At 43.6% G+C, this 21,781-nt stretch overlaps 1 protein-coding gene across 1 annotated transcript; it reads right to left on the bottom strand.

The window, feature by feature from the left end:
- Positions 1-318: 318 nt before the first annotated feature.
- Positions 319-17,396, bottom strand: INIP (INTS3 and NABP interacting protein). The gene is made up of 4 exons (XM_033926001.1): positions 17,272-17,396; positions 13,377-13,479; positions 6,402-6,492; positions 319-991 (listed from the first exon to the last, which is right to left on the bottom strand). The coding sequence occupies exons 1-4, from the start codon at positions 17,294-17,296 to the stop codon at positions 896-898; spliced, it is 315 nt and encodes a 104-aa protein (XP_033781892.1). The 5' UTR covers positions 17,297-17,396; the 3' UTR covers positions 319-895.
- Positions 17,397-21,781: the final 4,385 nt, after the last annotated feature.

Below are 21,781 nucleotides of genomic sequence, written 5' to 3'. Positions count from 1 at the left end.
GTTTGGAGTTGGACTTCATCTCTTTTCCCCTAATCTTTGCAGACTTCTTGGGGTGAGGGAGGTTCTTTATCTGTTAGCTTGTTGTTGTACCTTCTCCATTTAGGGTTCCATTTTTGTCTTGTTAAGGTCTCCTAATGCAGCAGCAGTGGACGGCTAGCAGATGCAAGCTCTTAACTGGCTGTTTGCAGCCTGCCTGATGCTGGTATCAATTTGATTATGCTACCCATTTGTTTATCTTCACAGATTAAAACTCCATATAATAGTTTTAAAACTTGCAACTTATTTTGTTCATGCTTGAAGAAACATGCAACAGAACATAAATTATTCCAGTTCGATTTTATTTAAAAAAAATAAACCCAAAACAACCCCCCCACACTGTATAAACTCTAATGTTAAATAAAAACCCACTTCCTTATTGTAACTGTATATTGCATTTAAAACAAAATGCCCTTTGCTAGCCCTTAATCATCTGGAATGCTCTGTCAGAATCTCTCCCAGGCAGCACACCTCAAGTGGAAGGGAATGATGGATTAGGGTAGAAAGTGCAGCTTTTCCTGTACTTTGATCTGGGCTTCCAGTTCTTTTGGCATCTCTACTGGGTCTAAATAAGCTTTCTTGTGCAAGCAATTGAGGGTCTTATCCCAAACACCCTTACTCCTACGCCCCCTCCCCCAGCAGTCCTTGCCCACTTATCATGGCTTCTTCTGAAAGCCAGTATGTTAGCAGAGCTTGCCACAGAATTTTGTTGTATGGTAAAAAAATCCTCTTCCTGAAGGCTCTACTGAATCCCAATCTCTATTTGGTTCAATAGTCCCCACCACACCATTACCATTATTAATAATTGGTAATGAATGTAGAACACTGAATGCTTTCCAATTTTTAAAAGCAGTGTCCCTTATTCAGGATCAAGACGAGGGAGGACTGGAAGTATCAGATTTCCGAAAGATGAGTCTTGGGTTATGAAGTATCCTGATGAATGTGCATGTGCATGCTGTGAAGAAAATAAGACAGTGTTACATTATATTAAAATACACAACAAAAAAAAGAAAACCCACCACGTAGAATTAACAAATAGTAAAAGAGTAGGGATGGAACTGTACACATCAAGTGTTTATTAATTGAAAAAAGTCAAACAGTCTTTTATCAGGTATCGAGTTCAATATTTGTTGCACAAACAGCAAAGTCTGTGTTTTGGCATTAAAGCTTGCCTCAGGTGTACAAGAAACATTCAGTAGGTGTGCACATTTATACTATCGATGGTAAGATTGAGAATGCCTTATCACTTATCCAATTATTCTGGAGCAACGCCAGAAATGTCTTGTTAAGTTATATTATCCTTAATTCTACAAGATTGCTGAACTAAGCGCATAGGTGATACCTGCAACACTTTATTGTCTAGCTTCCAATAGTATATTTTGGTCTTACCAGGGGTAGGCAATTCTGGTCCTCAAGAGCCGGAGTCAGGTCAGGTTTTCAAGATATCCACAATAAATATGCATGAGATAGATTTGCATCTCAAGGAGGCAGTGCATGCAAATCCATCTCATACATATTCATTGTGGATATCCTGACCTGGCTCCGGCTCTCGAGGACCAGAATTGCCTACCCCTGGTCTAATCCAATGGTGGTTTGTTCTGATGTATGATTTGTTGCACATTTAAACAGAGACCACAATCAGAACTTTAGATTTTAATGGTCTAATATGTGCATGTCAACTGTAACTATTTTAAATTAGTGTTTTATCCAAGAGGGAATTTTTTTTTTAAAGAGCTTTCAACTAAAGCACATCAAAATAAACATACTATAATTTTGTTCTAGGTGAAGAACCCCCCACCATTATTCTAGTACTTTCAAGATTCTTCTTTTGGAACTTTGTTTTGAAAGAATTAGTGCCATAGTAAGAAAAAAAGAGAGAAAGTCTATGCAGTTTAAAAAAAAAAGCATATTCTTTCCAACATCTATAGAACTGCACCATGCCTGAAATTCACATGAACAGAAAAACAAAATTTTGGGAAAAAAGTAGAAAAGGATTTTTCACAAAACCAGACTAGATAAAAAACAAAACAAACAAAAAAATCAAATCAAAATTATTCTATAGATTTTTTAAGGTATATCCTAAATAATTTAAATCCATTTTTTTCTGAAATTATTCACCCCCAAACTAGTTTCTCTCTCTAATCCTTCCAGCATAAAAATTTACTGCAGGAACTTTCAAGAACATAAAGACAGATGTGCATACCACCCCAATATGATTTCTATTTGAATAATCTTTTATAAGCTATTGAACCAAAATTCCCACCCCCCTCACATCCCACTTATTTTATGCACATATTGTAAAAGAAAAGCCCGATGTTCTTAAACACCAGAACTACTGTTCAAAATGCACGTAATGGACTCAACTGGTTTGATACAACAGTGCTTTACAACCCTCTTAGGAGGTACATTTTATTGGTTAGGTTTTCAGGATCAACACAATGAATATGCACCAAACAACTCTGCAAATGTTAGAGACACACTGTATACAAATCTCTTGTCAATTTATTGTGGTAATCTTAAAGGTTTGGCTGGCTAAGTGTGCCTCCAAGAGAGGCCTAAGAAGCATTTTTGTGGCAGCCAGATTGGCACTGACTAGAGAGTGGGGAAAAACTAATCATTCCCTTCCGTGGAGAATGTTTATCAAACTGGATTATATTTTCTTGATGACCAAGTTAACTGCCCTGAAAACTGGTCGGTTGACTTTTTTTTTTTTTTTTTAATAAAATATGGGGTCCATTTATCTCTTGGAAGGATGGCTTGCAGTAGGATTTTTTTTTTTTTAAATCGATGGACTTTAGGTATTTATCAGATTGTATACTTGTGGGGGGGGGGTTTTGAGGGGGAGGTGGGTGGAGGTAGACTGTTTTTTGTGGACTTTGTAAGTGCATGGAGAACATAGAGTTTAACAAACAGTATAAGCCGTCTTAATTTTTTCATCTTTGGCATTTTCTTACAAATGCACTAAGGCCTTGGCTAGCTGAAACACCAGTGAGCAAACAGAGAAAGAAAGGGTTAATCCCCAAAGGAGCTGGATGGAAATATTCACAGAAATTGTGCACAAGAATATTTGCCAGCAGGCCTCCTTCTCCTTGAACTGTCTTATATTTTTCTTATGACTTAATCTTGACATCTGTTCTGCCTTTTTTCAATCATCATGTTCAATTCTCTTTGATTGGGTCCTGGAGTGTAGGCCCAAGGTAATTTATTTAATACATTTATATACCACCTAATTTCTAAGTGGTTACCAATATCAAAACATTCATAAAAGTTGACATAAACACACCACGACTTTCTTCTCATCCATATATGGTGGCTGTACACCTAGAGCAGAATGGAAAATTTTCAGCCACATTACATATAGGTAGCAACAAATTGTTGGGTCTTTAGCAATTTCTTAAAATTAATATAGTCTGAGCATAATCTCAGATGTCCTGGTAAATTATTCCACAAATGTACCCATCAGATAAGGTATAATGGAATCGAGCAGGTTTTTCTGAGCGTGTGGCCTAGTAAGCCAAAATGTTGGCTATTTTGGTGCTTTTTGCCCCCATCTTGAACATCTAGGACTCCTTTTACGAAGGTGTGCTAGCGTTTTTAGTTCACGCTAGACGCTAACACCTCCATAGAGCTGGCGTATTTTGCATATAGCGTGGGGTTAGCGCACACGGCATTGTAGCGCACACTAAAAACACTAGTGCACCTTCGTAAAAGGAGCCCTTAGGTTTGCCTCATCTATAGCCAAGTGCAATTTGTTCCTTTGAAATTATTTCTGGGCAAGGAATTACAAACATCTGTGCATGATTTCATTATAATAAGGAAGTGTTATCTTTAGTTCATTATTTTTTTAATAGTAAGGTTATGATTCATATGGGAATACTGAAACTTCAAAGATTAAGGTCAGATAAATAAAATTTTCCCAAAGGTCAGGGAAAACTGATTGGCATTTCCATTGAGGGTAATGGGACCAAAACCATATGAATTCAAGCTGACTTCGCAAGTCCAGTAGGATTTTTAAATCCCCATCTTTCTGTGTGTTTGCAACTTTTGAGTGCTTGGTGAACAGTGTGTGTTGAGGGTCTGCAGGAGTTGTTGCAACCTCAATGGAACTCCCAGTATGAATGTCTTTTCTGTGTGTATACAATTCTGAATGCTTACGACTGACAAAACATCTCTCTTCTTTCTGTATGTATGCTTGCTGACAATTATCATGCTACACCTTATACAACTGTCTTTAGGTAATGTGCATCTACCTTTATCTAATTATTCCTTAGCTCTGTTTTCTCTCTCATTCACACTAAGATTCATCTGTCTGGCTCTCTGAAGCTGACACTAAAGGAGACCACTTCTTCTTGACCATCTTTGCCGATTTCCACTATATATACTGACTAATCTTTAAGCCCGTTACACATTAACGGGTGCTAGAATAGACATGTCTGTCTGTCTTTCTGTCTCTCTCTCTCTCCTTAGCCGCTTTCTGTCTGTCTCTCTGGCCCCGTGTCTGTCTTTCTTTCTTTCTCGCTTGCTCCTTGGCCACTGACTGTCTGTTTGTCTTTCTGGCCCCCTGTCTGTTTCTCATTCTTTCTGTCTGTGTCTCTCCCTGACCCCTTGTCTGTCTGTCTTTCTTTCTTACTGTCTGTCTCTCTCCCTGGCCCCCTGCCTATCTCTCTCTGCCCCCCCCCCGAGCAAACCAAGATTGCTACCTGCCCACCAGCACACCCCCCCAAAGCAGCTTTGAAACGCAGCTCCTGATTGGATAAGGCCTGACTTAGTGCAGGAAGAGGAGGTCGGAGCGTACCGCAAGTGATTTCCTGCACTTTCGGCGCTCCGGCTGCTCTCTCCTGCATCTCCCGCTGCCCTCTCCTTGTCGGCGGTTCGCGGTCAGAAAATACCGCGAATGACCAGGACTGCAAACCGCTGACCGCGAACCACTGTACTTACTGTCTATTATATGTTCTGGAAATTCTGTTAGTATGTGCTATCTGATAGTGAATTAGTCTTTCAGAGTTTTAGCTCAGCTGATTAAAACAAGCTCTCTTTTCTGCATGCATACACTCTTTTTCTGAGTTTTCTTTCGGCCATCCAGAGAGCTAGGTCTTTTGCTTGCTTGTAAATAACCATTTTTTTCCCCAGCAACACACTTCTCTCACTAACTTCTCAGCTTACATACTCTCACTCCCTCCCCCCAGCACCAGAGCTGTAGAGTCGGTAGATAAATCCTTCGACTCCAACTCCTTAGTTTCTGGTACCCACGACTCCGACTCCAGTACCCAAAATTGTCTCCGACTCCACGGCCCTGCCCGGCACTAAAAGTGCAGACACGAGTGTATTTTGTAGTTATTTATATTATTGGGGTAGTATTCGAATATCTGAGCCTTTTCCTGCATCTTTGCTAGTGTGTGTTACAGCATACTGTGAATTAGGGACAGCCAGCAGAAAGCTTTTGGAATGTTAAAGAAAATCATTGTTTTTATTGTACTAGTGTTTTTTGCCCATTTTTTCTGTAGTATGTGCTTATACTGCAGTTGTAATACAAATATTGGTCTTATAAAATCTGGCTTGCTTGTTTACTTTTCATATATGATATTTCCTTTCTTTGTGTGTATGTAATTTGTATTTTTGCTTCTGGAAAATAATTATTTCCAGGGAGAATAAGATATTGGGGTAATTCCTAGGCTCAGAGATGAGTCAGATGAGTGTGAATGATATCTTGGGTATTGTGAGAGATATAATGATTGTTGGGGCTTAGGGGACCTATGTGTGGCCCTTGTGGTCCCTTATAACTTCTGGAACGTATGATGATATTTCTAATTAATGACTGTTCTAACCATTTAATTTCTTTTTTCTGTATTATTTTCTTGCTTTAAAAATTTTTCAATAAAGAAAAAAAAAAAGAAGAAGAGAGAGAAGGCAGGTCCATAAGTTGGGTTCCCAACAGCCAAAGGAGGAAATGGTCCTCCTCTCCCTCAACCAGGGAGCCTAAGAGAATCCGCTGGCAAGATTTCAACCACAGAGCTAAAAGCTGTGGAAGCTCAGGGAGTCCAGAAATTGCTACACCTGTTTGCCTGCATCATTTACTGGAGGCAGAGAAATACTGTAATGTTTTTGGTTGGATTAACTGTTATACTGAAGATCAGCATTATCTTCAGGTCTCTGCCTCCATACGCTGATAGGGTACATAATTCATAGGTCTGGACTGGTCTAGCATGATGATAATGGCATATGCTTTTAGATGCCAATTACAAGATAAAATTTCTTGGCAAAATCAGTGTCATCCTCTACCGAAATATCAATCCTATCCATGACAAATCACTTACCAAATAACCCAGTAACACAGCACCTGAGAGTGAACAAGCTATGGTACTTACCTGCAGTGCGGCCTTTTGTTGAGCTGCTATATGTTGCTGCTCAGCATTGTCACGGAAATCCTTATTGATGTTGGACCTTGACAATGCAATACTGCAAGAAAAAAATAAATAAATATATATATATACTTGCCTTATTTATATACATACAGTAAACCTAGCAATGCACTGATCTTAACTGGACTGCTATTGTTTAAAAATGGATAACACTTTCCTAACTGTAAAAATAAATCACTTCCCTGACACCACTATTTCTGCACTCTTGGATATGTTAAATCCATGACATCTTATAACAAATTACATTCGGATCTATGGAATGAATTCCCCCAAAGTTTACATGCAAGTGAATATTTGAGATAATAGGCAATAAAAGTGACTGGCCCTAGGTCCCAGCCTCTGATAATGGCAGAACCTGAACTCAGGTTTCCTATTCCTAGTTAGTTAAATCAAACCACTAGGCTGGTTTCCAAATGAAAAATCATAGCATTGCCTAATGAAAACATAAGATATTTTTCAGCAACCAGTAATTATAGAATTTTTTCTTCTTGCCACAGAGTCATGAAAAACTTCATGTCCATTCCTTCCCCCTCCATGTGCAACTGCAGCTACCACTGAAGCCCCAAATCTCCACCAGTTAAGACCACTGCTTCTGCTTCTCTGGCAACCTTCATGCAATATGCCAACCTCACATTATTATAGTGCCCCTGTTTTGTTGCTGCCTTCCCATGCCACTATCCTGTTCTTCCTGCGTTACTGACTAGTAACAGCACCATCAGTACTGCCCCAACTGCAGTGTGCTGGTAGTAATGCCTTGTTCATACAATTCACAACAGAAGGAATTATGCAGTGCCACACTGCTCAAAATGAAGCTGAAATATGGCTGCAGTAGCTGCCAGTGGGGAAGGAGCTTGCTGTCTCCTGCAACAAAGTTAAGCACAGAAGGAAGCAGCTGTGGCTAACAAACAAACTTGCAGGTGATACCTTTTTATTGGACTAATCCAATCTATAGTCAAACCTTGGATAGCGAGTTACGTGGTTTGCGAGTGTTTTGCAAGATGAGCAAAACATTTTATTAAATTTTAACTCAATAAATGAGCGTTGTCTTGCAGTACGAGCACTTATCGCACGTCATGTCATCAGAACCCACAGTTGAAACTTGGTGGCAACAGGGATGGCTGTGTGACTGCTGAGTTCCTCCCTTGGGCACACTTACTGCTTATTATTTGATATTTGTCTCACAGCAGTGTGACAGTTTTTGCTGAGAAAATATGAGAGCTGACTGCTGGTTAATCCTCCCTGCCATTGAAAAGTAAGTCAGAAGTGCGATTTGACTGATTGCAAGTTATTGGCAGTTGAGTTTTGAATCGCTGACAGTGGCTGGTGAACTGGCTGTCGGCTGATGTTTATTTTTGCCTGCCTGATACAGTTCTCTTGTACTTTGAAAACTTGATCTGACTGCTAATTGTAAATCAACACAAATACTAATTGGCAGTTGTATTTTGATTCACTGACAGTTGCTGGTGAACTGGCTGTCAGCTGATGTTTGTTTTTGCCTGCCTAATACAGTTTTCTTGCATTCTGTAAACTTTATCTGACTGTTAATTGAAAATCAACACAAATACTAACCAGCAGAGGATTGAAGCAGTATCGATTGAGCCTGGTACAGTTCTCTCCCACTCTAAAAACTTTATCTGAAGCCTGAACTAGATAGACGCCGGAGCCGCACTGGAGCCAAAGGCAGGCAGCAGAGTCAGCGGCTGGGACTTGGAAGCACTGCTCTGCCCCTCCCCCGATCCAGCAGGGGATAACGGTTTCTCTGCAAATTCTGAGCTTCCGCATGGAAGGCAAGAGAAGGAGTTGGCCGTCGTGGGAGACCAACTCCGCCCCCAACAGCCCTTGCTGAGCCGTTCTTCAAATCTGAAAAACTGCCATCTTTCCTGCTCAACCCTTCTTCGGCTCCAGCCACCGCAAGGGAAGGAGTTGGCCGGCGTGGGAGACCAACTCCGCCCCCAACAACCCTTGCTGAGCCGTTTCTTCAAATCTGAAAAACTACCATCTTTCCTGCTCAGCCCTTCTTCGACTCCAGCCACCGCAAGGGAAGGAGTTGGCCGTCGTGGGAGACCAACTCCACCCCCAACAGCCCTTGCTGAGCCGTTCTTCAAATCTGAAAAACTGCCATCTTTCCTGCTCAGCCCTTCTTCGGCTCCAGCCACCGCAAGGGAAGGAGTTGGCCGTCGTGGGAGACCAACTCTGCCCCCAACAGCCCTTGCTGAACCGTTCTTCAAACCTGTAAAACTGCTATCTTTCCTGCTCAGCCCTTCTTCGGCTCCAGCCACCGCAAGGGAAAGAATTGGCCGACGTAGGCCAACTCAGTCCGCTGCCTCCACTCTGCCTGCCTGGCTTAAGTCTCCCATGTTCAAATTCCATCGTGATCTGTACAGTTTACTTGATTGCATTATAAAGGCTCTTACCCAATTAGCCATCGCTAAGCCCCTCCGCTGGAATTTGTCCAGTTCCAGTTACTAGTCTCTGCCCATTGCTAAGGCCCTTTTCTGACCAAAAAAAAACACAAAAAACCATGAAGCCACCCCTTTGGGTCCTTATACTCCTGCTCTGCTCATCTCTCAACACCTCCCTCTGCCTGAACCCTCCCTCTCCCAACCTGCTCGACTCCTCAAATAGTCACAATTCTGGCCCTGGCACCAGAATCCCCACCCTGACGCGCCCCATGAATCACCCCACCAGAAAAAAACCCCCGCAAAGTCAATCCCACCTCTCTAAAGCCTGTCCCCCATGCTAACCTCCCCTGCCATGCCTCTAACTCTCTCACCCCTGTCCCGACCCTTTACTGCAACGCCAGATCCGCATGCAATAAAATTCAAATTCTGAAGGACCTCCTTGAGGACCTCGATCCTAGATTCCTGTGCATCACAGAATCATGGATCTCAAAAGACGACCTCTTCACACAAAACGAACTCTGCACCCATGGCTGCCAAGGCCTCTTTTCACCCAGAATCAGCCGCAAAGGAGGTGGCCTGGCACTCCTCTACAAATCCTTCTTTGATGTCCAGCTCCTCGAGAGAGGCACCCACGCTTCATTAGAATATATGCTAGCCTCAATCAATGATGAGCTCCGTCCTCACCCACTGGGCATCCTGTTACTATACCGTCCACCTATCCCTTGGTCCAATTCCTCTAACCTTGTCTTCGAGACCATAACTAATGCCTTTCTCAAATTCCAAAGATTACTAACCATCGGAGACGTTAATCTCCACCTTGACGACTCCACCAGCAAGGACACGATAGAATTCAATGACTTCCTCATCTCCCTAGGTTTCTCCCCCCCCACATCCGCTCCTATCCATGAAAAAGGGCACACCCTAGACCTCATCCAGTTCCTCGACCTCACCGCTTATAAAACGTCTGCCAAAGACACCCGTTGGGAACACATCCCGTGGTCAGACCATCTCCTAGGGGCCTTCTGCCTCCCCATCTTCATGTCTCATCTCAGATCCCCACCCCGATCCCCCAATTCTATTACCTTCCAGAAAAAAATTTTGAGCGATCTGTTCTGGACCAAATTCCTCAACCTCCTCCCCTCCATTCCCAAGCTTGCAGACTCTGAAAACAATTGGCACAACTGGATCGCCCTTTCCAAGTCCACCTACCACTCCCTCGCCCCCCCAAACCACTAAATCCATCACCTATCCCCATAAAGCCCCTTGGTACCTTCCACTCCATAGAGACCTGAAACAAAAATGTCGAGCCTTAGAGCGAAAATGGAAAAAATCCAAAACCTCATCTGACAGACAGGCCTGGAGAATCAATATCAAACTCTACAACTCAATATTAAAAAAAGCAAGGAAGAACTTCTATGGAGACAAGATCTCCAAATCCAAAAACCAGAATGGCACATTGTTCAACATTTGGCGCTCCCTAACCACTAAAAATGACTCCACCCTTCTTCCCTCATCTCCTTCAGCCGAGGTCCTAGCAAAATTCTTCAATGATAAGATCTCTACCTTAAGGCGCTCCTTCCCGCCCGCAATCTCCTACAATTCTCTGGTGCCCCCCGAACCCAACCCCACCCTAGCTGCTCTCAACCCCATCCCTGCCGACAGATCCTGGACTGTCTTCGAGCTCATATCTGATTCTCAGACCCTTAAACTCTGCCTCAAGTTAAAATCATGCAACTGCATCCTGGACCCATTTCCCTCCTACCTATTTGAGAAAATCCCTGCACAGGCCATCACATCTCTTACCAAACTCATAAATTCTGCCCTATTATCAGGCCTATTCTCCACTGAAATGGGACACATCGCATTGACCCCTTTACTGAAAAAAGCTGACCTAGACCCCTCCATACCATCCAACTACCGTCCAATAGCAAATATCCCTCTTCTCACCAAACTGCTCGAGTCTATCATATCTACCCAGCTCTCTTCCTATTTAGAAAGATTCTCCATCCTCTTACCTTACCAATATGGCTTCAGACCCAACTTCTACACTGAATCCCTATTGGCCTCTCTAATCTCTAAGGTTCAGCAACTGCATTCTCGTAACAAGTTTGCTGTCCTTCTACAATTCACCCTCTCCGCAGCTTTTGACGTTGTCCACCACGACATTCTAATTTTCCAACTCTCCGAGATAGGCATTAGCTCCATAGTTCTTGATTGGTTCTCCAAATTCTTGCGCTCCCGCTCTTACATGGTTAACATGAGCGGCACCTCATCCTCCCCCCTGGACCCCGACTTGTGGTGTCCCACAAGGCTCACCCCTCTCCCCAATCCTCTTTAACATTTACATGTCCTCCCTGAAACTACTCCAACTATCCCCCCTTGAAACTCTTTACACTTACGCTGATGACATCCTCGTCCTCCTTGAGACCGACTTGAACCTCACTAACCTCTCCACGAACATATCCTCATGCATAAAGAACCTCCAATCCTGGGCATTCACAATGCATATGAAACTAAGCGAGTCCAAAACAAAACTCCTTTGGCTCGGCCCAAAATTAGACCATCTACCTTCCTCCATCCCATTGTCCTCCGGCCCCCCATTACAGCTCGAGTTCTCAAGCAAAGTTCTGGGTGTCACCTTAGACTCTTCTCTATCCTTCAACGAACATCTCCAATCCCTGGTGAAGAAATGCTTCTTCAGCCTTCACATGCTAAGGAAAGTCAGACCCTATTTTCACCAAAAACACTTCGCAGTCCTAGTACAATCCATCATCCTCTCCAGATTGGATTATTGCAATTCTATCTACCTCAGCCTAACCAAGAAAAGCCTCCACAGACTTCAGCGGATTCAGAACGCCGCAGCTAAGCTTGTTTTCGCGAAAAGCAAATTTGATCACGTCTCACCACTCCTGTCTAAGCTCCATTGGCTCCCAGTAATCCCCAGGATCCACTTCAAATGTGCGTGTCTGGCCTACAAGATCCTACATGGCATCTTTCCTGCCGTTATCCCTCTATCCTGGAACTCCCCAACCCCTACTTCCTCCAGATCCTCCCAAATTTTTAAACTATCCTTCCCTTCCATAAAAGGTATTTCCCATGTAGGCAAACTTGGGTCATCCCTCCCCTTTAGAATCACTGAGATCTGGAATAACCTCACCTCCCCTCTCCGAACCTCAAGCTCCCTCCAACTCTTCCGCAAACACCTAAAAACCTGGCTATTCTCAAAACTGTAACACTTCCCCCCTCTTAGGCCTCTCACCTTCCCCCTTTACACCTAACTCTTTAATCTCTCCACTGTAGTTCCTCTCTCATCTTTCTTCCTGTAAACCGTGCCGAGCTCCGCATTCGTGGAGATGGTGCGGTATATAAACCCAAGGTTTAGTTTAGTTTATATCTTACGCTGAATGCGTCCAGGAGGGACCTAAGGCTCACGGGCCTATTCTGATTGGCTCAGGCGCCTTAGGCCCCACCAGTAGGCGGAGCTTTGGGACGGATGGGCCAATCCGGCCTCATTCCGTCGTTGGCTGCCTGCCGGACAGGCGGGTTTGGCTCCCGTCTGTCCGGCCAACTACACAAAGGTACAGGGAAGGGGGGTGGGGGTGTCGTGGGGGTTGGCCAGGGGGGTCACGGATTGGCTGGGGGGGCGGTCGGAGGTTCTTGGGGGAGCGGTCGTTGGGGGGAGGGGGGTTTGCGTCGAGGGCAGGAGGGCCTGGGATCCCTCCTGCCCGTAATGTAGTGCGGGGTGGGGGTAGGGGGTCGCCGTGGCCAGGAGGGTTTGGGCTCCCTCCTGGCCCGATATTGTCGGGAAGTTGGGGAGTCGGCGGTGCAAGAGGGCTTGGGCTCCCTTTTGCCCCGATCGTGTCGAGGGTGCCGCGGTTGGCTGGGGCAAGAGGGCTTGAGCAGCGCAGGCGCAGGGCTCACGGAAGGGCCGGGACCGCCAAGAGAAAGCAGCAGGACACCGGTAGGAGCTTCTACATGATGGGGGGGGTCGGGAGGCTGTGGGGGGTGCGAGCGGTCCTTCAGGGTGGGGTGCGAGCGGTCCTGCCGGGGGGGGGGGGGTGAATCAGACGTCGGGGTGGGGGCATCAGGCTTTCAGGGTGGGGACAGGACTTCAAGGGGGAGAGGAGAGTCGGGGCGGGCGAAAGGAGAGTCGGGGTGGCCAGAGGAGAGTCGGGGCGGCCAGAGGAGAGTCGGGGCGGGCGAAAGGAGAGTCGGGCGGCGACGGGAGAGTCAGGCAGCATGCGCGGTATACGGGTGTGCGCGGTATATAAAAATTTCTGTACATAAATTTGTGTTTTCCGCGCGCTATACCCGTGTGCGCGTTTTACACGGGTGCACGTTATCTACGTGAAAATACGGTAAAAACTGTTCTGGTAACGTCAGTAATTTGATAATTCCTTAAAAGCAGCTCTCCACCCCCTGCCCCAAGATACATTATTAGTGCTTATGTTTCTTCACAGCAGGGCTGTATAAAGGAGCCAAAATGTTTAACTTTTTATGACCTCACATAAAACTATACCTGGCTCCTGGGTTATTTGTGGAAGACTGGTTTTGCATAAGCAACTTTCTCTTCTCTTTGTCCAGTTCTGCCAAAATAGCAACCCTGTTTTTATTTTGAAAACCTGAAGAGAGAGAGAGACAATAAAATTGTTTTATCAACCTGATGTATATCTTTTGTGTGTAAATATGCTTTACAATAAATACTATCCACTACAGGGAACTATAACTTTTAGTTAATGCTTTGTAAATCTGCACCAAGGCAAGGCTGCAGTCCAAAAAAAAACTCCCATGTGTAATCTGCTACATGGAACAGCAGCAATTGAGACAAATTCCACTTGCTTTCCTCCTGAGTGTAGGAGTGCACAGGCAGCCACTTGATTAAAGTCGCACACCTACACATGATCATCTGCACCCAAGATGGATGGCAAAATCTTCAACTGGTGCTCTTGCTGTATAGAGTTTTACAAATATTAATTTAGTTTTATTTTCTTATATAAAGACCCCACCCCAGACTGAAAACAATTGGAACAACATACATTCAATACAGTAGGTATTTTTCTGTTCCTGGAGAGGACTCAATTTGAGTTTGTACCCGAGACAATGAAGGATTACGTGACTTACCCAAAATTACAAGGAGAGCACCTTTTAAATAAACAGGGTCTCATAATACTTCATCATAAAATACTGAAAGAATTGGTTTTACTGGAAATGGAATTCAACAAGTGGGGAAAACATGTATAGCATGGCTCATGGAATTGTTTCCAACACCTCAGCACATAAATACTGTATTTTTCAGTCCATAAAACGCACTTTTTCCACCCCCCAAAAGGGGGTGGAAAAGTGGATGCATCGTCTTATGGACCAAATACACCTCCCCCGCCCTATTTTAAGCGTCAGTAGTCCAGCGCGGTCTCCTGCTGGACAGCTGCCTTTCTCCTTGCAGAGCGACACACAACACAGGAGCATGACCTTTGCGCTTCTTGCCTAGTCCTGTGCTGCTCTGTGATTGGCTGCAGTCAGTTTTCGCATACTGAGCTGAGAAATTCAAGGTGTTATCCACAATGCCTCAAGATTTTTTCTTGGATGGTGCCCCCTATTGCTGAACCAGTGTAAGCATATTTAGAATTATTTTATCCTAAACCCATGGGAAAAATGACTGGTAGAAATCTGCAGTTGACAGACAAGCAGAAAGGACTACAGGGTGAAACTGAAAGAAGCCAAGAGAGAGATACGTTTGGCGAAGGCACAGGCGGAAGAACAAATGGCTAAAAATATAAAAAAGGGAGATAATTTTTTCAGATATATTAGTGAAAGGAGGAAGATAAAAAATGGAATTGCTAGGCTAAAAGATGCTGGGAACAAATATGTGGAGAGTGATGAGGAGAAAGCAAATGTGCTAAACAAATACTTCTGTTCTGTGTTCACAGAAGAAAATCCTGGAGAAGGACTGAGATTGTCTGGCAAAGTTACACGAGAAAATGGAGTAGATTCTGCGCCGTTCACGGAGGAGGGTGTTTATAGAAAAACTGAAGGTGGACAAAGCGATGGGACCAGACGGGATCCATCCCAGGATACTAAGGGAGCTCAGAGAGGTTCTGGCGAGTCCTATTAAAGACTTGTTCAACAAATCTCTGGAGACGGGAGTGATTCCTGGGGATTGGAGGAGAGCGGATGTGGTCCCTATTCATAAAAGTGGTCACAGGGATGAAGCAGGAAACTACAGGCCGGTGAGCCTCACTTCAGTTGTTGGAAAAATAATGGAAGTGTTGCTTAAAGAAAGAATAGTGTACTTCCTTGAATCTAATGGGTTACAGGATCCGAGGAAACATGGCTTTACAAAAGGTAAATCGTGCCAAACGAACCTGATTGAATTTTTTGATTGGGTGACCAGAGAGCTGGATCAAGGACATATGCTAGATGTAATTTACTTGGATTTCAGCAAAGCCTTTGATACAGTTCCTCATAGGAGGCTGTTGAACAAACTTGAAGGGCTGAAGTTAGGACCCAAAGTGGTGAACTGGGTCAGAAACTGGCTGTCGGACAGACGCCAGAGGGTGGCGGTTAATGGAAGTCGCTCGAAGGAAGGAAAGGTGACTAGTGGAGTCCCTCAGGATTCGGTGCTGGGGCCAATCCTGTTCAATATGTATGTAAGTGACATTGCTGAAGGGTTAGAAGGAAAAGTGTGCCTTTTTGCAGATGATACCAAGATTTATAACAGAGTAGACACCGAAGAGGGAGTGGAGAATATGAAAAAGGATCTGCAAAAGTTAGAGGAATGGTCTAATGCCTGGCAACTAAAATTCAATGCAAAGAAATGCAGAGTAATGCATTTGGGGATTAATAATAGGAAGGAACCGTATATGCTGGGAGGAGAGAAGCTGATATGCACGGACGGGGAGAGGGACCTTGGGGTGATAGTGTCCGAAGATCTAAAGGCAAAAAAACACTGTGACAAGGCAGTGGCTGCTGCCAGAAGGATTCTGGGCTGTATAAAGAGAGGCGTAGTCAGTAGAAGGAAGAAGGTGTTGATGCCCCTGTACAGGTCATTGGTGAGGCCCCACTTGGAGTATTGTGTTCAGTTTTGGAGACCGTATCTGGCGAAAGACGTAAGAAGACTTGAGGCGGTCCAGAGGAGGGCGACGAAAATGATAGGAGGCTTGCGCCAGAAGACGCATGAGGAGAGACTGGAAGCCCTGAATATGTATACCCTAGAGGAAAGGAGAGACAGGGGAGATATGATTCAGACGTTCAAATACTTAAAGGGTATTAACGTAGAACAAAATCTTTTCCAGAGAAAGGAAAATGGTAAAACCAGAGGACATAATTTGAGGTTGAGGGGTGGTAGATTCAGGGGCAATGTTAGGAAATTCTACTTTACGGAGAGGGTAGTGGATGCCTGGAATGCGCTCCCGAGAGAGGTGGTGGAGAGTAAAACTGTGACTGAGTTCAAAGAAGCGCGGGATGAACACAGAAGATTTAGAATCAGAAAATAATATTAAATATTGAACTAAGGCCAGTTACTGGGCAGACTTGCACGGTCTGTGTCTGTGTATGGCCGTTTGGTGGAGGATGGGCAGGAGAGGGCTTCAATGGCTGGGAGGGTGTAGATGGGCTGGAGTAAGTCTTCACAGAGATTTCGGCAGGTGGAACCCAAGCATAGTACCGGGTAAAGCTTTGGATTCTTGCCCAGAAATAGCTAAGAAGAAAAAAAAAAAAAAAAATTTTTTTTAATTGAATCAGGTTGGGCAGACTGGATGGACCATTCGGGTCTTTATCTGCCATCATCTACTATGTTACTATGTAAGCATGCCTGAAGGAGTGTTTCTGTTTTGCTCTCCCTTTCTTATTTTATTTCGATGTTCTCGTTCCTTTTCAGGATTTCTTTGTGCTTAGAGCATTCTTCAGCTTTGTCTGTGTAGAGAAGATGCAGACTCTGGTCTTCAGCTGACAGGCTGATCCCTGGTGGTACCTGTTGGCCAGCTTGCATTAGTTTCAAGATCCTACATGACATCCTTCCTCCCCTTATCCCACTATCTTGGAATTCCTCGAATCCTAACATCACCAAATCCACCCAAAACTGTTCACCACTGTAACCTTTTAAAGTATATTACGCCTAACATGAAGATCTTGCGTTGACTCACAATTTCTTTTGATAAGGTGCCCCCGCCTGATACGCTTCTTTCCGTGCATTATATTCTTACACCAACCTGTCTCACCATTGAGAAGTATCAAGCAATTTCGATTACTGTGCCTTTCCGAAAGTGATGCACATACCCCTGCGACCTTGCCCGAGAGTATCACAACCATTTCACTTAAAACTAAGGACAGAGCAGCAAGCTGCATCCTCTTCCCTCCCAGTCACCACCAAAAACCAGCACGAGAATAGACGAGGGAGGAAGTCAGGTAACAGTTACCTTGAGGAGAAGGGGTCGCCGCCATCTCACTACCCTCCACCTTCCATCTACTCCCACTTTGGAGCTACTGCCGTTTTAGGCGAGGAGGTGAACAGCGCATGCGCTCCCGGAAGATGTACTGTATATCTATGCGGCGTGACGTATGTACTTCCTGCTCGCATGTGCGCCAATGGAAAAGCTTAAGCGGGTGGCAGAAGGTGAGCATGCGCATTGGAAGTGTGTGCTTAGATTAAGTTTGTCACGCTGCTTACGAGAAGGGGAAAGGGATAGGGATGAGAGGAAGTAATGGAAGAGTTATATGGCTGCTGAGACAGAGTTCATTAGTGGTATTCTCTTTTATGTGTAGGGACTGAGGTCCGGGCACATTTGGAATGATTTTTGAAAAGTTGTTTGGATGGATTGTTGGGTTTTGGGGGTTTTTTTTTGGGGGGGAAGGGAGTTTTTGCTATGGTGTTGAAATTTATTTATGGGAATTTATTAACCACAAGAGATTCACCCAAGGTGGTGTACAGCAGGTTGATATCAGAGATACACAGGAAGAAGGATTTCATCAGAGGGAAATGGTGGAATAAGAGGATAGGCACACAAGTCAAAATAAGTTAGAGTCCTTTAAGGGATCTAATCTGTGGGGGCAGTTGATTCCAGTGGCTTGGTATGAAGTGGGAGTAGGAACGTTATTTGGCAGTTTTTAGTAGAAGGGCACGACCAGAGTGTGTTTTGGGGCGTATTTCATCCTGGGAATGAGAGGTCACTTTGGGCAGCCACAAAACTTAGAGACTTGAAGAAAGCACAGATGTTTATTCAGCATATGCGGACCCCTGAGCCCCAAGCTGGCTTTAGAAGTCCCGAAACCAGGAAGTTTCAGAGATATTTATACATTCTTCTGGCTATACAACTGAATTCTAGAAAAAAAACTTTTCACGTGTTACTTTTCTTAACAATCATTGGTCCTAAGCTCACACTAGCAGGTCACTTATCTAAGCCCTGCAGTCTTTCTGTTACATGTCCAGGAGGGCGGAATACAATATCATATGCTGAGATAGCCATAAGAAGCTAGAATGCCCAAGCTAAAACACCCAGTGCAGGCAGGCTAGAACATGAGATAAGTTAGATCTGCAGCTAAACATAATTCAACATTTTATTAAAGATAAAACTTAGTTCAACACTTAGGAAACCAGTCCCAGACTCCTTCAGGATCAGAGGAACCTGTTTGGTAAATATGGAGGAATCTTAGTTGTCATGTAGCCTGGTGCCATGTTGTGCAAGGTTTTGAACGTTTGGCTACAGGCAGCCAGTGAGCCAATGATAGAGCCTGGGAGGTTTTGTACACACTGGAAAAGTTGTATAAAAGAAAGGAAAACTCTGTCCTTATCAATAGATTTACTGTTGTCCCTTTCTAGGTCAAGCTAATACAATATACACCAATAAGTTTAAAGGATTGCCATATAGCTCCAGAAAAAGGAGGACAGATTGAGACATCTGAATTTTACTTCCATTGAAAGTAAAATTATCTTCTGTAAAATTACCCCCAGGTACTTAAAAGCACCTATTTTATAACTATTCCATAAAAACAAGGGTGCTGATCCAGTGTGTACAAAACACTGCAATAGGACTTCTAAAAAAAACCTCCCAGGCTCTATCATTGGCTCACTAGCTGCCTGTAGCCAAATGTTCAAAACCTTGCACAACATGGCACCAGGCTACATGACAACTAAGATTTCTCCATATGTACCAAACAGGTTCCTCTGTTCCCAGGATGAAATATGCCCCAGAACACACTCTGGTCATGCCCTTCCACTAAAAACTGCCAAACAACGTTCCTACTCCCACTTCATACCAAGCCATTGAAATCAACTGCCCCCACAGATTAGATCCCTTAAAGGACTCTAACTTTAGAAAAGCAATAAAAACATACCTCTTCCCCTAACTCCCTTGCATAAGGCCAATAGATTACAAAGAAATATAAATGTATATTGGTACTAAATCCTCAGTATGTGTCACATTAGTTTAAAAACTTATATTGATAAATCTTGTACTGCAAATATGTCAAATTTAACCTGTAAACCAGGGGTGCCCAATAGGTTGATCGCGATGGACCGGTAGATCGACAAGGCAAAGTGAGTCGATTGTGGAGCCCATTCCAGGCTCCGTGATAGACTCACTTTGCTTTGGCGATCTACTGGGCTGATCAGCCTTTCTCTCCCCGACGTCAATTCTGCTGTCAGAGAGGAAGTTCGGGCCAGCCAATCGCTGCCTGGCTGGGCTAGAACTTCCTCTCCGACAGCAGAATTGACGTCGGGGAGAGGAATGCTGGGAAGCAGGGAGAGCTTGAGGCGGCAGCAGCTTTGGGGTCTGTTACCCGATGATGGTGGCAGTGGCTTGGGGGAGGGCAAGGAGAAAGAAAGAAAGGGGGCAGGCAGGGAGACAGAAGGAAAGAAGGGAAACAGAAAAAAAGAAAGGGGGCATGAAAAGAGAAAAAAGAAAGGGAGGCAGGGAGAAAGAAAGGGCAGGGAGAGAGGAAGAAAAAGTTGGGGAGGGAATGAGGTCTGGAGGAGAGGAAGCATACAGGCTGAAAGAAGGGAAGAAAGATTGGATGCACAGTCAGAAGAAAGTGCAACCAGACTCATGAAATCACCAGACAACAAAGGTAGGAAAAATGATTTTATTTTAAATTTAGTGATTAAAATGTGTCTGAATTTATATTTTGCACTATGGCCCCCTTTTACTAAACCACAATAGCGTTTTTTAGCGTAGGGAGTGAGCAGTGCTGGTCATTCAGCGCAGCTCCCTGCACTAAAAACTGCTATTGTGGTTTAATATAAAGGGAGGGAGTATATTTGTCTATTTTTGTATGGTTGTTACTGAGGTGATAGTGCATAGAGTCATCTGCCTTGACCTCTTTGAAAAAAACCCGGAATAGGCATGATAATTAACATTTTCTCTGCGTACAGTGTGCTTTGTGTTTTTTAAAATTTTGTTGTTGGTAGATCATTTTGACTTGGTCATTTTAAAAGTAGCTCGCAAGCCCAAAAAGTGTGAGCATCCCTGATGTAAACTGTATATTATGCATATTGGTATTAGATCCCTAGTATGTGTCAAATTAGGATAAAAACTAAATTTTTAAAAAACTTGTACTGTAATTATGGCAAATTGTAACCTGTTAACTGTATATTATGTATGTCAACCTGTAACCCGTTCTGAGCTCTATGGGGAGAATTCGACAGAAAACGAGTTAAATAAATATATAGATTTTATTTAAAGACCTAATTGACTGAAAAATTTCCCTATTGTCCTCTTAATTGGAATAAAAGATCAAGGAATGTGCTTGGAGTGGGTGAGAATTCGGAAAGTTTTTTTTTTTAAATATATTTTTATATCTAATTCTATTTCTTGTAAAGCAATTAAGCACTTAGCGTGCACCAAGATATAATAAAAGAACCCCTAACAGACAATAGCACACGATAAGTGCTAAGAAGCCCATTGTCTATAGGCTTCTTTGGATTTAGCACACACTTGAGATATGAGGGTGGGGGTGGGGACAGGGACTATAGGAATCCCATGGAAATCCACAAGGATGAAGACAACAAAGTCATTATTACCACAGGGATGGGAAGATATGAACCAAAAGTGAGGGGATGGGAATGAATTGGAGCCAGATTATGTCCCTTGCACACCTTGATTCAGAAAGTTGACACTAATACCTCAGCTGAAAAAAAAAAAACCATCAAAAGAAGAGCTCACCTTAATGAAAACTAGTGTGTGTTCAGCAATTTTGGCAATGAAGGAGATTGCTAATAAACAAACTGATGAGAATATTTGTCAATTTGTTTCAAGCATTTTGGCAGAGTCTCACCTATGTGATTAATATGTAGCTAATATGAAAGCAGCATTTTGAGATGAGGTCTGGACAGGTTGTACAGGTCATAATCTCAATCTTGTACACTCTCATTGACTCCAGCTATTAAAAACTAAAGCTGATCCAAATGACCTCTGCAGTGAGGTTAGTGAGCTTATAATATTATGCAAGGATGTGGCTACACTCACTAAGCAAACAAGAGTCAACCAACCGTTCACTGAAGAAAACGCTCAAGCAGTGTATATCAACATGATGGAATAGTATTCTACTGACATTGAAATCTATGGCAGAGAATGTGGAAGAGTTGAATATAATTGATGACTCCTTGCAGGCAGAAGTTGAATATGGTGCTGGAACCATTTGACAGAACTACAAAAGAACTGTAAACAGATCCTAAGCCTTCACTACAACAGGTGGGCCCAACAAAATATCAGTTGAAATGGCATCTGACAATTGCAGTTTAGACAGCCATGTGATAGGGTCTTTAAAAAATTGCCTTGTAGATCACCTGGATCGTTATTTTACAGTTACAGAGCCATACTTGGCAGTGACATTGCTGGATCCAAGACTGAAGGGCCAATTAGACTTGATGACAGTCAATAACAGAACAATGCCATAAACAGACTGTGAATGCTGATAGCAGATCAAGCTTGT

The sequence above is a fragment of the Geotrypetes seraphini genome, chromosome 1 (assembly GCF_902459505.1).
Source record: "Geotrypetes seraphini chromosome 1, aGeoSer1.1, whole genome shotgun sequence".
In the NCBI taxonomy this organism is placed as follows: domain Eukaryota; kingdom Metazoa; phylum Chordata; class Amphibia; order Gymnophiona; family Dermophiidae; genus Geotrypetes; species Geotrypetes seraphini.
Note: the sequence above shows the minus strand (reverse complement) of the source record. Positions and strands in the feature narration are given on the sequence as shown.